At 43.3% G+C, this 15152-nt stretch overlaps 1 protein-coding gene across 1 annotated transcript in view; it reads left to right on the forward strand.

Moving 5' to 3' along the window:
- Positions 1 to 1760: 1760 nt before the first annotated feature.
- Positions 1761 to 15152, forward strand: part of DPP10 (dipeptidyl peptidase like 10) — a 521204-nt gene continuing 507812 nt past the window's right edge. The window contains exon 1 of the mRNA XM_054070220.1: positions 1761 to 1889. Coding sequence (XP_053926195.1) covers positions 1830 to 1889 — 60 coding nt within the window. The 5' untranslated portion in view covers positions 1761 to 1829. The remainder of the gene's footprint in view (positions 1890 to 15152) is intronic.

The following is a 15152-nucleotide window of genomic DNA, read 5'->3' on the forward strand; positions in this document are numbered from 1 at the left end:
TGGCCAGCCCTGAATCAGTCAGGCAGCTCTACTCGTTGATTGTTGCAGGTCCCTCACAACTGGAACTAAACTTATTCCTATTCCTATTCCTATTCCTATTCCTATTCCTATTCCTATTCCTATTCCTATTCTTTTTCTTGTTTGCTTGCATCCCTACTTTTTGGATACACCCTTCGTACAGTGTCTTCAAATTACTTTAAAATAAAAAGCGAGGGGGATGAGCATGGAGTAGAGAGGAAACCAAGAGACAGAACCCACGAATGAGCTCAACCTGGGGCCTGAATCTTTAAAAGCCATTTCATTTTTGAGCAATAGTTTCCTGCGCTGGGAGTGTAGCTTTTCATACAGTATCAAATACTGCTCAACAACCTCCTTCCTGAAAGAACAGATGCTTCAGAGATGCCTGAAGCTGGAATCTCATGCAGTGAGAGACTCCAAATCAGCAGTTTCTTTAGGAGATTTGTGCCACGGCTTCTGGCTCTGGTCTGTCCTTTCTCTTCTGTGTTTCCTCCCGATCAGACTCCACCTGCCCTGGCTGTGGTTTCGCACACCGCTCGCAGTCACCACCGAACGCCCCGCCGTGCGCCGCGCTGTGTCCTGTTCTACCGGGAGGTTTCTCTAAAGTAAGAGATGATTTAAGAAAGTTATGTGCCTATAAAATATCGCTCGCTCATTACCAGCCTGGGGTGTCACAATCTGCTCATGGAGCTCACCAGCTTCCATCCCTGAATCCTCTGGCTTTGATACAAGCCCTGGGCTGGACTCGTGGAAAGAGCATTCCCTATATTTCTGGCAAGTCCTTCTCCGGAGTCTGGAGGGGATAGGTTTTTTTTTAGATTATACAACAAAATAACCCACAAAAAAGTTATTTGGGTAAAAGTCTGATGGGAGCTGCTTTCCTTCTGCTCCGTGAGGAAGCGGGAGCTGTCACGGCACTTAAAGCCCAGCTATTTCGGATACCCCTCGTGCCGGGGCAGTGGGTCTGGCGGCGATGCGCTCGTGGCTCGTACCAGTGTCACAGCCCGTAGCGCCCGCACCGCGCTGCTCGATGGGGTTGGTTTAGAATCGAAGGAAGAGGAGGCAAAAGGGAACGGGGAGAGGAGAATGATTAAAAAATGCCGGGGAATACGACAGAAAAAGCCAGCGTCAACTTTCTGGCGCGGTTATACTAATTTCGGCGAAGAGCACGGCGAGACTCGCAGAGCGGGGCTGATCCCCCCCGAGTCCGCGCCCCCGCGCCGAGAGCAGCGGCACCGCCGGGGCTGGACCCCATCCCGGCTCAGCCAGATCCCGGCTCAGCCCCAGTCCCGGCTCAGCCCCGATCCCGACTCAGCCCCGATCCCGGCTCAGCCCCAGTCCCGGCTCAGCCCCAGTCCCGGCTCAGTCCCAGTCCCGGCTCAGCCCCATCCCGGCTCAGCCCCAGTCCCGGCTCAGCCCCAGTCCCGGCTCAGCCCCGATCCCGGCTCAGCCCCAGTCCCGGCTCAGCCCCGATCCCGGCTCAGCCCCAGTCCCGGCTCATTCCCAGTCCCGGCTCATTCCCAGTCCCGGCTCAGCCCCAGTCCCAGCTCAGTCCCGGCTCCATCTCAGCTCCAGCCCTGATCCCGGCTCAGCCCCAGTCCCAGCTCCAGGCTCAGCCCCACCGCCATCCCCAATCCCGATCCCGGTCCCCGCCCCATCCCCGGTTCCCGCTCCACCTCAGCCCCCGCCCCGTTCCCGTTCCCATCCCCGTGGCGCTGGGGCGGTGCTGGGCGGGGCGGGGCGGGCGCTCCCATCCCCGGGGTGCGGAGCCGTCGCCGCCGGAGTCGCCCCGTTCGCAGCCCGGAGCCAAGATGAACCAGACGGCGAGCGTGTCCCACCACGTCCCGTGCCAGTCCTCCCGGGCCGTCAAGGTAGGGCGGGCGGCAGGCGGGGTGCCCCCTCGGGGCGGGCAAAGTTCGCTCGGGCGAAAGGATGCTCGGCGCTGGGAACCTGCCCGCCCGGTGTCCCCGCTGCTGCCGGGCACCCCGACATCCCTTCGAGGGGCTCTTCCCGAAGTTTGCCCCGTGGCTGCTGAGCACGGAGCTGTTGTTGCCTCCCGGGTGTGTAGTAACCGGACGGTCAAAGGCTGCGGTTGGTGGATACAGTGTAAACCCGACTTTGTTAGTCGTGACTTTAATGTTGCCCGGTGGGAACGATGCAGAAAGGTGCGAGGCTGTGTGTTTGCTGGGTTTGTTGCGCTCGGGTGTGAGATGGGTGTAGGGAATGGGGGAAGACTCCGAGGGAATAGCGGGCGCTCTCCTTGCCTGCCTTCTTTCCTCTATGACATCCTCCTGCCTTCGCACTGATGGAAGATACTTCCCAGCCGAGTTACTGCGCTCTACGGTGATCGAGAGAAATCCCCAAGCAGATTTGTATTCACTAGGAAGTATCTCTGCAGAAATAAGAGGTTCTTTTTTTCCCCCCCCTAAAATAAAACAGCAATGCAATCAGTGACGGTATTTGGTTATTGATTCTGAGTTCTGAAAAAAAACATGGAGAAATTTTACACCGGCTATTTCGTTTCATAAAACGATGAGAAAGCCCGAAGAGCTCACTTTAGTGCTTTGCTGTCGGTGACTCAGGATGGTCCAGTGCGAGGCTGCGTGCGGGTTCGTGCCGGGCGAAGGATGCTGCGGGGGCTTCGCTCTGTTCGCAGACAAAGTTGAAGTGTTTCGGGTTTGTTTTTCTTCTCAGAGCAAGCGGACGAACCCTCGTGTCGTGTTAGCAAATTGTCAGTTGGGCTTTATCCAGTTAGTGCTGGGAATAAAAATCATGACTTAGAGCTGAGGCAGGAGGGGATTAAAGGTATAAATCATCTGTTAGCACTGTCATTTTTATATAGACTGCATTACACTCCATAGCGTATAATCAGTAATGCAGAATGTCTCTAGGCGTGGGACAAGGTGGGGAGTGACTTGTGGCTCTAATGACCGGTTGTGTAATGTGTAGCTATATCCATCACGCCATAAACGGATGGTTAGTTCATGCTCAAATGGGCAAGGTCACGGGAAGTGATGAATTATGGTTGCCCTGGCCCACTTCAAAGAGTCACCATATTAATATTAAATAGCTTAAAACCATTTCAGCCTTTCTAGGTCTGTCTCTGAAAGTACCAGAAAACAAAGCGCAACGTGGCACTTGCTCTGGGAAGTATTCCCCTCTTACATTTGGGACAGCCCATGCTAATTTTTCACCAACAGCAACATTTATTAAATTCACTTGACTGGAATTCTAAGCCAAAACAACAACAACCACCAATATCAATATGCCATTAAAGAAAAAGACCCAGACGAGTCAATAGCCTTCAAAAAGAGAGGACATGAATCAGAGCCTTCTAGACACAAGTCCGTTTTACAACCAATGCAATAATACTGATGCCATTAGAAACCTGTCTCATTTTTCTCATCTTAATTCAATGTGTCAGGTGTAAAATGTGCTTTATAAATAGTTTCAAGTGTTTCCATGCTAGGCTAATGGATACTCCATGAGAAAGTATTTATGACGGTAGACAAGCAGTAACTGCCATATGGTAATGAGGACCTTGTATTAGAAATTACTTTGAAAATATGTCATTAGTGACCAGACAAATATAAAATGCATATGAATCATAGCTTGCCAAGAAACAGTGTTAGTTCCAGCAGTTATGAAGATTCAAGAAAAAAAGGTTACAGGAAACTTCATACCTCTTGGAATGAGATTTACAAACCTTCTTTTCTCCTTTTGTTAGACTATGTTTCTCTTCAAAACACAAACCCACGACATCTCAGCTCCTGTGTGTTGTGATCAATGTGATGTTACTTCTCACTGTGTTTTGGATCAACTGCTCGCTGCTCTGTATCGCAACATAAAGTTTTGAATCCATGTAACAAAAATAGAATGATGCACTTGTGCAGTAAATTGAATTGTGCAAACTTTATCTGCGACAGTTCCTGCTCTGAATCACCTTGGGACTGTGGGAATGCCGATGCCTGAACACCGGAGCATCTTACCCCTTTCTCACATCCTTCTTTTTTGAGGGAAGGGTGCAGCTTTTGCATCCATGGTGTCTGAGAACTGAGCAAACTGCATCCAAAGTAGTTTTGGTGGTGGAGAAACAAGTTGACATAGGAAATTTAATATAAAGCGGGAAAAAAAAACCCCAAACCCAAGGATACCAGACCCTTGGATAAAATGCAAAATCTAATAAAGCCTTCTTTTACCTCTAAGCCTTTTTACAGCTTTTCTGAAGTGATTGCAAATCTTGCCACCTTGCTGACACTACTATGAATAATGATATTTCACTCTGAGATCTGTAACAAAAACTTTTACCGTCTAGCTGGGAATGCTAAACACCTGCCTTATTTCTGTATCATTACAGCTTCAACTTCAGGAGGAGCCCCTCCAGGGCAACAAACCTGGTTTTATTCTTCACACTCTTGGCTTATCTTGTCAACATGGCAAGTAAATTAGTTCTTCCAGGGGAATCACTCTGTTGTTGCGCACTTTCATGTTGCAGTGATGACCAAATGATTTTTTATGGTTTTTCCCCTCTGGCAGGGAAAAAGTCTGTTAAAACATTGCTTTGTTTGGAAGGAAAAAAAAGAAAAAACCCCACAAGCCAGAAATAGAAAAGAAGTATAGTCTCAGCTGGATAGGGTCTGCCATTATAAATTCTTTCAAACCTAACATTTATACTGAAATTATGGGGACTGCAGAACAGAGATGCTCATGTCTCACTCTTAACACAGCCAGGATTACAATTTGCATTTAAAAAAAAAAAAAAGTCAAGCTAATATTTCTGTGGCTTTCTACGTTCTTTAATAATAAACATTCTCTACCAGATCATGACTTTCTGCTGTTATCAACCTAATATCGATCTGACTGTGAGCTGGATCATAGAAGGAGTTACTAATTGGTACTTCAGAAGCGCATAATTACTGTGTAATATAATATGTATGTTATACCCTTTTACTCTCCTCTTCCTTGTGCCCTGTCTTCCTTTCATTTTTATTTATTCATTAGCTTTTAGATTGTAAACTATAAAAGTCAAGTGCAGATACGTCCTTAGCAAAAACTCTGCAGGAAGTTTCATCAGTACCCAGGGACAACGTGAGGAATTTTTACATTTTAGGTTTATGGTAGTAATGTTTTAACACTCACTCGTTGATAAATAGTGGTTTGCTAATAGTTTTCTTATTTACGGTTAGGTCAAGGAGCGTAGATTTAAAGGGGGATTGTTGTGTTCCCTGTGGTCTTATTTGTGTGTTTACAGCAGCTAAGACTTTTCTAGCAAATCTACACCTTAGCCGAAACATATACTTGCTCCTGCAAACTGCAACACCCACATCTTCTCCTAAAGGGAAAGAGATACTAGTATGTAGCTGTCACTATTCATAAAGGCTGCTCAGTAGTACGTTCCAGGTTGAAACTTCAGGTAGTTAGATCTTTAAATGCCCATAGGATGTGCACAAAACAGGCTTTGTGCAGGTATGGGAATCATTTAAGTCTACCAGCTGATTGGGAAATAAATCCCTTGAAATGAGAACAGCATTTCTGAAATCCATTACATCAAAACCAAGTCACTAACAGATAATCTCAGTGAGTGTTCAATTATGAATTATCCAGAATAACGTGTAGCAAAGGGCACAAGTAACACAGGGCTGTGTCATCGTTAGCAAGTCTGTGGCAACATAATAGTGCAAAAACCCCTCCGTTTACAACTGACAGGTTTGCGTGTTGTTTTGTTTAAGGCATTAGATGATGAGAGCGCTGCTGTGCCACGTGTAACCACGTGTGTACTGCGACGTGAGGAAGCGCAGCTCTGGAGCAGCACAATGCAGTGTGGAGGTGGCAGTGGAGGCTGGCGGTGGGCTGGTGGTGGGGAGGGCAGGGCGCTGTCACACCTTTGGGTGCAGCCACCTCAAAAGGCACCTGTAGAACAAAGTAAATATTTATATTTTCATATATGCTCAGCAGATGTACAGTGCACCGGTGTTTATCCTGTTCTGGAGACTCTGTCGGAAGGTGCGTAATGACCTGTTGGGGGACGCCAAAAGTCATTGTAGCACTAATCAAAGAGGCTGGCTTGGAGCATGATAGAAATGCCTTGAGTCTTGTTCCCTGAAAGCATTTTGGGCTCTTTGGCATCATCATCTGCAGTTATTCTTCTTCCATTCTGGCATACTGGCATAATGGTTTTGATCACATTCGGGTAGAGTGGAGTTGCTGGTGTGATTTGTTTTTTTGCAGACCAAAAATGCAGCCCTGAAGACATGTATGTGTGTCTGGGGAGAACAAGCTGGAGGTCTCTAGGTGGAAACTTGAAGAACTGATCACAACTTGCAGATCTTCCCGTTTCCACATATTACCTTACTGTAGTTTTTCAGTTTCCTTGCCAACATCTGTACTAGCAGAGAACAATCAGTGCCTTTTCCTTTTAAAAGTAACCCTTCCTTCACCATAAGATGTACTGTTACAAATAAAAAGCTGCACGAATGAGGAAAAAAACATTTTAAATACTTGCATTTTCCCCCTTTTCCCTTCCAGTCTACAAAGAAGCAGTTCCTCTATATCAAAGGTAACATCAGGTTTAGTTTTATTTAGGTGATTTTCACCTGGTACCAATTGGAACACTAGCTGAAAAAGCCGCCATAGTGCTATTAAAGAAAGAGAAAAAGAAAGGGGGAGAGATGCTATCAAATTCCAAATTTGTGCTGTAAGGAGCGGTGCAGTGTCAGGATAGGTCTGATGCTTGGGCAAGGTGTATCCCAGCAGCTATTGCCCAGCTCTCCTCAGCAGCGATGAGAGCCATCGAGGCTGTATCTCGCAGGGGAACATGGTTCCATTGCTGTGAACTCGCTGGTGTACAAATTGTTAATATGCTTTCAAAACCTTGCATTCTTAATTATCTGCTCTTTCCATAAAACTTTAAAGCGGTTAGCAAAAAGCATAAATGATGGATACTTCTATGTGTTGAAGTATATATACTGATTCTGTGGTACTGAATTGATGTACAAAATATATATATAGCAACACACTCCGCCGTGTTCTAATACATATACAAATTTGTAGCTTTCAATTTAATGACAATGCTAGGAATTTAAAAGGCAGTCACTTTAAAACTAATATACACAAATACACATGAACATTATGATAAATTATATTTAACAGTAGGTTAGTACTTTCCTGGATTATAAGTATATAAAAATTTTCCTACCATAAATCATTACTTGCAGAAATATGGCATTAAATTTGATGCTCTTTGAAGGCACTTAAGATATGGGTCTGTCAGCGTTAGATAACACTTTCCTGAAAGGATACCACATCATGAGGAACTTAATCTTTCTCATTCTTTAATCCAAAACTGCATCACTGAACACACGTAAAGATAATTTTGTGCTTATTTTGTTCACTATTTCATTCTTAAACTTAGCATGTTAAGACGTGCATGCTGTTCACTAACTGAACATTGTTTTAGAGTTTATTTTCATGTTTAAAGATTTTAGCTGAGGTCCTCAAACTGAATTATAAATGTCAAATTATGCAACATCCAGGTTAGTGATTGTGCTGTGTTAATCATTTGACAGCTTTTTCGTCAGTGACTTTGACATCTCACATGTTAACAGCACCCAATGTCGTCAACAGTAGTACTTTCTGGCAGTAGGTGCCACAAGCGAAGAATCATCTTATGCACTTACAATTAATGTCTATTATTCCTAAAAACGAGGCACCTGATAGTGGCAGAATGCCTTAGAGGCGTTTTGTTTCAAAGAAACAGAATTAGTCACGCAGGTTCCTTCCACTGTGAATGGAGTTAAGAGTGGTTCATGGCAATATACGCCACCCCAAGGGACCTAAGGGAAAGCAACACCTAGAGGCGCAGTCATCAGATGATTGAAACCTCTCCACAGTCCTGAGCTGTGAAGTTAATGCAGCTGTTGCAGATGAGGGCGTGATTTGTTTCATATGAAATTTAACCAGTTAAACGGTTCGAGTGCATTGTGCTTTGAAATGCTCTTTCTCTTTGTTGATGGCAAAGGGAGCGCCAGCTGACAAGCTGAACTGTGGGTGGGCACCGGGAGCATCTCTTGGGGCTCATCCCCATGTTAGGAAAGACAGAAAGAGGGAGAGTGCTGGTGCCATGCAAGGGACTGAAAGGAAGAATCAGAGGGTGTTTAAAGCTTAGTGTTTATGATGCTCATTCGGAGCTGCTGACCTTTTCCCTGAGGATATATCAGAAAAATAATCTGAAATTTTAGTTTGGAAAGAGGGTTTGGGACTGAATGGGTTTGTGACTTCACAACAGAAGAGACGGCTGTTCAGTTTGAGTTTGTGTGTGACCTTACCAAGGGAAAAGAATGTGGAGGGTGAGCTCTGTGGAAGTTGTACAGAAAGTTGAGATGGAAACAGATGATATCTGAAGGACACCTCGAGGCAGTGACAGCAGCTTGGCAGAAGGCAGAGACATAGGAGCCACAGGAAGACAGGATCTCAGAGTACAACTGACTGTTAAAAGGCAGCCGGCAAGTCGAGAGAGATTAGGAAGCAGTATTGTATTTTAGCTTCGGCTACAAAGACATTACTAGAGATATTGGCTGTTGGATTAGATTACGTTGCTAGATCTGGCCAGTCAGGCTAAAGTTGTTATAGAAAGTCATGGCCTTGGAGAGAAACCAGGAGACAGAGATCCTGTTCTTTCGTTGCCAAGTGTCAGAGGTGAGGGTTGTAGCATTCTCTCAGCGTGGCCCCTAGAAGCAGGGTAGCACAGTGTCCACAGAATTCCTGCTGGGGAAAAAAAGCAGTGCTTTGCTACCATTACCTAGGCTTTCTTCATCTAGGTCTTTTTTGTTTAGTTTATTAGAGTTAGGTGGTTGGAGGAAGAAACCTGGAAAGATGTAAATACAGTGTTAGTTACAACTAGGTCACTTGATTTGTGTAGTAATGGAGCAACAGTAACAAAAGAGTCAAACCCATGAGTTCATGGGAGAAGTTATGGCAATATTTACACTTCTTTTTCCTCCTTTAAGAAGTGTTTTGGCAGCATACAAATATGAAGTTTTTGTAATCTTTGCCCAGATTTAGTTACTGTGCAATAATATTTTGGCACCGTGAGAAGGCAATGGCAGTGTGTAGGTGTTCAATTCTTAGTCTCTTCAAAATTATAAGTTGTTTTGAACTTACTCTAATGTTTTGCGGTAGCTTATAAAAATGAATATTCCAATAGTAATAAGCTTATTATTTCTTGTAAAATCTGAGCTACCTTTGTAAGTAAGTAATATCTAGTGATCCAGTGACATTTCTGCTCATAGATTTCTAAGAATTTTTACAATAACACGGTTGTGGAGAAATCAAAATTTAATTGTTGAACAAAAGTGTGCAAGCTCCTTTGATTTTCAGCAGTGAATGTCAGAGATGTTTAGCAGGTTGCTAAGCACAGAAAAATCAATGCTATTATGTTAAGGATGACACCTAGGTTGTTTCATTTTCCTATAGCTTGAGAAATGACATTCTAGCATTTAATATCAAATTTGCTTTAGCATTTATATCGTTAAAATATGAACTTTGTCTTCAAATCCAAACTTGTTCTTTAAGATGGTAATTCTGTTCCTCCTTCTGCTGCCGACTCTGGGGAAACATCTGACCCCTTCAGTGATCCCAATTCTCCCTTTTGCTAATAGTGCTTTGCCCAAGGGGAAGCCCCTGGCTGGCAACGTGTCTTGTGGTTGTTCATCAGAGAGCCCTGGTTTTCATCTGTGGGTGCAGTAGGTAGAGGGTTTTCTCACTCTGTGGATAAGTGAGAGGAAAACATTTTCTGTGCTGATGAGAGACTTGCTGAAGGTTTTTGATGGGGGAGGGAGAGAGCAGCGGCAGATGCCTGTGCCCGGCGTTCACACTAGCGGCAGTAAATGCTCCTTTCATGCTCCTGCTCAAGGTGGAGGAATCTCCTATCAAGGGAAGTTACCTGAGCTTTGCTCTGAGATCTCCAATGTTGTGCAATTCAATGCACCAAAGTCCATTAAGCTTAAGGGAATCTGGTCTCCAAACCCTGTAGAAGTCAGAGGTAAGGGCTGAGTGCCCCTCCGGGGACCCCATTTCCTTGTCACCTGCTACTGGGGGAAGTGATCAGTCACTGATCCATCAGGTTGGTGTGTCCGACGCTGGATTTAGTCTTCAGTACACCAGTCAAGGCAGGAAGAAACTTTATGTAAATTATATTGTTTTATTAGCTTTATTTACGTTTTTAAAGTTGTGGCTTCAGCAACGTAAAGGCAAGTGTCTATCCTTTGGCTTACATTGCACTGGATAGTATAGGTGAATAGCAGGTTTACATTTTGAAATAAACTTTTTCTTTTGTAAAATCAATTGCTTAGGCAGGAGAATTCCTTACTTCCCAATTAAGCAATTTATCTAAAAGAAATCTTTTTTCTATTCCCTTTAGAGCATTAAACAATTACTCAGCTTGAAAGCCACATCAGTCTGCCAGCATGGGATTAATGCCATGAACGTTTCTTTTTGTATTTGCTGCAGAGATGACCTGCAGACATGAGCATCATGTTAAAAAATGGCTTTTATAATTTCTTGTGTGTGATAACTGAGAGTTGGAAGCTGCCTCTGTTTTCCTTTATTTCTTCTTACCAGCCAGAGGAGGAGAGCAGGTGCGAGGCTCAGCACCCCATCCCCAATGGCCCACGCAGCCCCTTGCCCAGCTCCGCTGCCTCCTTGGGGTTGGGCGGTTGCTGACTTTGCTTTTTGATGTGGCTTTGCTATGTCCCCATCTGTGTGTGCACTGTCCCTGTCTGTGTGTCCCTCTGAACAGCAGGAAAGACTTTGAGCTAACTTAGCTTTTGGGATAAATCTAGCGAAGGGAGGAGACTTTTAATGTTTTTCTTTAACCTGTTTGCCCCTTGTCAGTATAAATAAGTCCGGACATGTTCTGAGATTACCATCACAGTTCCTGAACGCTGAAAGGGATCAAACCCCCAATGCTTTTTAGCCTTCCCATTGCTCACATTTTACCCATACAAGCAAATCCAGTGTGTGTGACGCTGAGCAGCGCAATAGTCTGTTTATTCAATCTCTGTCCTAACCTTGTTCCTCTGAGAGGTTGGAAGGAAATTGCTGTGCTTCTGCATTGTTCCCCTGTGGGACGTATTAGTTTCTGCTGCTTATCATGATCCTTCCCCCCCACCCTCTCCTGCTAATCCAAACCCATAAAAGCATCTTAGCAGTGCTGGAATGATTGACTAAAGATTTTCTTGCTGTAATTTATACACATATCAATAATTACTTAGCTGACCCTTTTTTGTACAGGACACAGTGTCTAATGGCTGGAGCTGAAAACTGGAAAATTGGAATTTGGGGTAGGTTTACAAGCTCTGCTACCTCTGGTGGTAATAAATGTTCATCCAGGGAGAGATTCTGCTCCTGCTTGTTTATGTTGAGTTTTTCCGTCGAATTGAGGCAAACCCATTCGGTTAACTGTTTCTCTTTTAGAGATGGAAGGAAACTTCTGCTGACTTACCCCGCTGACACAGTGTGCCCGAAGGTCAGAGTAACCTTAGTGCTGATGCCTCTCACTTTCTTTCCCTGTGTGCTACAGTGCAAGTGGTTTGTGGTTTTGTGCTTCCTTCTGTGTTTGAGTATTTATCGGTTGTTTGCACGGGAGAGTCATGAGCTGTGGGGAATCTACCCTGGGTTAGTCCCCGTGTCACTCTGTTGAGCCAAGCCTAAGGCAGCAGTATTTTGAGGGGGGAAGGGTTTAAAAACAGAAGGACTAACAAGTGGCAGGTTGAGACTGATTAACAAGAGGAGGAAGAAACGTTGGAGCTACTCTGATGGCCTCAGAAGGCACATCTTTGGATGGCACATCGTGCACGCTCTGCTTACATGTGCACCAGTTAGACTTGGCTTACTTTTTGCTTTCAACCCTGAGGTGATAGGACGGTGCTCATACAAGAAATACTTTCAAGTAACTTTTCACACAATAGCATCTGACTTCTGGAAGTTACTATAACCAAGGAGTTGTCTGTTTAAAGACTGAATATATGCTACCCATGACTCTCTATCCCTGTGATAATTTTTTGAGCTGTGAATTTTGCGCTGTTGCATTCAGTAAAATCTCAGTTTACATCCATGAGTATATTTTTTTCTTTGTTTTGTTGTGTAGATTTAGTCTGGAGTTTGAAAAATTTCAGTTTTATAATTCAACAGCTGTAATGTGTTTTCTGGAAACATTGATGTCTCTGAAACTTGATTATGCAAATATTTGCAGAGGGCAAACAAAAGCTCAGAGAAAACAAGTCCATAAAATAATTAAGGAAACATTGCTGTTTTCCTATTTTATAACATTTGCTCCTTTAAACATTTCCTAAACTCTCTGGATGCTTCTTTCCCCTCAGTGATTTAGAAGTCTCAGGTGACACTAGTTGCATCCCAAGTGAGGTCACATTTATGGAAGAATCCCATCAAGCAGCTGATGCCATTCTATGATATTTTTAAGATATCTCTGGCAATATTTTATAGTTTCAAGTAACCTTACCAGCATAGTCAGAATTATGACAGTAAACACTGATTGGATCTGGGGATTCTTAAGAAATGAAGAAAAATAATTTTAGATGGCCATTGAATTTTGACTACCTGGTTATTGGTGGGCAGCTGTAATTTTCAACATCTAGTGCTTACACACTAAATCACTGACTTGGTGGTTGTGTTGTGAAAGATATGTATTTCATGAATTATAACTAAACTGCCTTTTCATTTTCCTGCTTTCTGCAAGAATTTTGGGTTTTTCAGTTGTTTCTTGTCATACATAGTGGCTTGAAATTCTCTAGAGTCACTGTAGCAATCCCGAGGCAGACAATTTAGATTTCAGAGCCATCAAATCAAGCTGTTTGTGTATGCAAAGCCCCCGCTGAAGCCCCAGCTAGGGCTGCAGTTGTGGTGGTGTGAGTCAATGATTCAGCTGAGCCCTGCCGACTTGCAAAAGTCAGATGGTGGGGAAGCATGTCAGGCAGCAAGAGATAATGTGGGAGCCTTTCTCTATTTGATGTGATAGCTTTGGAAGTGAGAGACTTGTTTTCTACCTGGCCTTGTGCTCCTAGCGCGGCTCTGTAATTTCTGTACTGGATTGAATCTACGCAAAACAAATGTATTTATAGTCTCAGGCGGTGTTCAGGATGAGTGTTATGCATAAAACTGCTCGCCAAAGTAACTCTCCTGATGCTGCAAGAGAGCTGGGCCAATAGCGAATTTGGGTCACCGTACCTAAGAAGATTTCTGTAATTAAAACAGCTTTTATAGAACACATTTACATTTTTACATGGAATGGTTGAAAAAGCTTGTAACTTTCAAGCAATCTGTCCCTCCTGAAGCTCCAGATCTAAAGCTGAAAATCATTCAGCATCAAATACTGATTAAAAAAAAATCATCGTTGAAAGATTTTAAAAAACTTATTCCTGAGGTTCAGAAAGATTATGGTTTTTTTTCTGCCAGTGTCACCCTCTGAGTACTCTCTGTAGAAAGCCATACAAAATAAAGCTAGTGTGGGTTACATGCCACGGAAGTGAAAAAGTATGAATTTGGATGAAAAAAACACCATGTTTGAGACTGAATGTTTGTATGTTTCATTTTTAAACTGTAGTCAAAGTGGTACTGTACACACTGATCTGATGAATGCTGCACAGCCTGAAAAAAATGCATTGCAAGATTTTGGAAAAGTGCCTGTACCTAATATAGTGGGTGTCGGAGAGAATTTTATTTTTTATGGTATAGTATTTTTAAAAATGCTAATAATTCTGAAGCCTTCTTCTTGCTCAGCACATTTATTTTTTGAAGAGCAGTGCAGTCCCTGGAGGTGTTCAAGGGCAGGTTGGATGAGGCTTTAAGTAACCTAATCCAGTGGGAGGTGTCCCTGCCCATGGCGGGGGAGACGGAACTGGATGATCTTTAAGGTCGCTTCCACCCTAAACCATTCTATAATTCAATGATTTTCTGGTATGGTGTATTTGAGTAATATGTGGTAATGCAAGAGTAATGTATGAGTTCTCCAAAATAGTACTCTGAATGTTTGACAAAGTCTCATAGTGTCAACATTTAAATTATTGAATAGCTACAATTCTCCTGTAGAAGGTGTAATGTAGAGTAATATACATAAAAGAAAAAGTGTTCCGGGTGAAGTAGCTGAGTAAATATATCATCTAAGTGGTTGATAAAGTAGCTAAATTACTGTAAACAAACAATAAAGTGTCTTAGAGGAAATATGTCAGAGAAGTTGCATATTGGAAGAGTAAAAAGATAAATGCAAATTATAAATATAGAAAGGGAAAAGGCTAGATGGCAGTTTTTCGATTTGAAGTGTAGGCTCTCTTGGCTGTCTGTCTAATAAAGGTGATGTTCTTGAACAGTAGTGACTATTCCCTCTGACATTGAAGCAATGCATAGCAAATGACAGTCACTGTAAGATGGACACAATCTATTTATGCCATTGAGGATTTATAATGGAATTATTTCTGAGCACTCTATATAAAAATGTTCAGTAAAAGTAAAATGTTGAGACTGTATACATCATTAATCAATTATAAGCCTTCTTAATGGGTAACGGGGTGAGAAATCAGAGTCCTGAGATGTTTGTTTTCTTAGTGAGCCCAGTCCTGCTGAGTATTGATTCGCTGTACACCATCCAAGCAGTGCTTTTTTTCCCGCTTTATCATTGTCTTTAGTAGTTTTTCCAAGAAAATATCCAGCCCGGGACTGATCACTCTACATCTAAGGCTGAAGATGTCAAATACATGGGTTTATGCCGAGAATTTTTGTGGAAGCATCAAAGTTCTTGTCTGCCAACCAGTGGCTAAATGCCATCAGCAGCAGAGACAGCTGGAAGTTTTCAGGCTGTAGCTGAGGTAGAGCTGTGTTGTTAAATAGTTTGATTACTTCATGTACTAGAAAAAGGTGAGAATTAGAAGTACTACCTATGGCAGCAGAGTTGTCAGTAATATGCCCTCCCAGCTGACTACAGGCAGCCTGGAAGGGATTGAAGGATATGTGTCTTCAGGTCTTCATACTTTACTTTTTGTTAACTTTTTATTATTTTAGTGTATTTTTCATCATACTTCAAGCAGAGAACTCTCATGTAGTGGTAATGAGCTGAGCTGATGAAG

Source organism: Cuculus canorus, chromosome 6 (genome assembly GCF_017976375.1).
Source record: "Cuculus canorus isolate bCucCan1 chromosome 6, bCucCan1.pri, whole genome shotgun sequence".
Taxonomy (NCBI): Eukaryota; Metazoa; Chordata; class Aves; order Cuculiformes; family Cuculidae; genus Cuculus; species Cuculus canorus.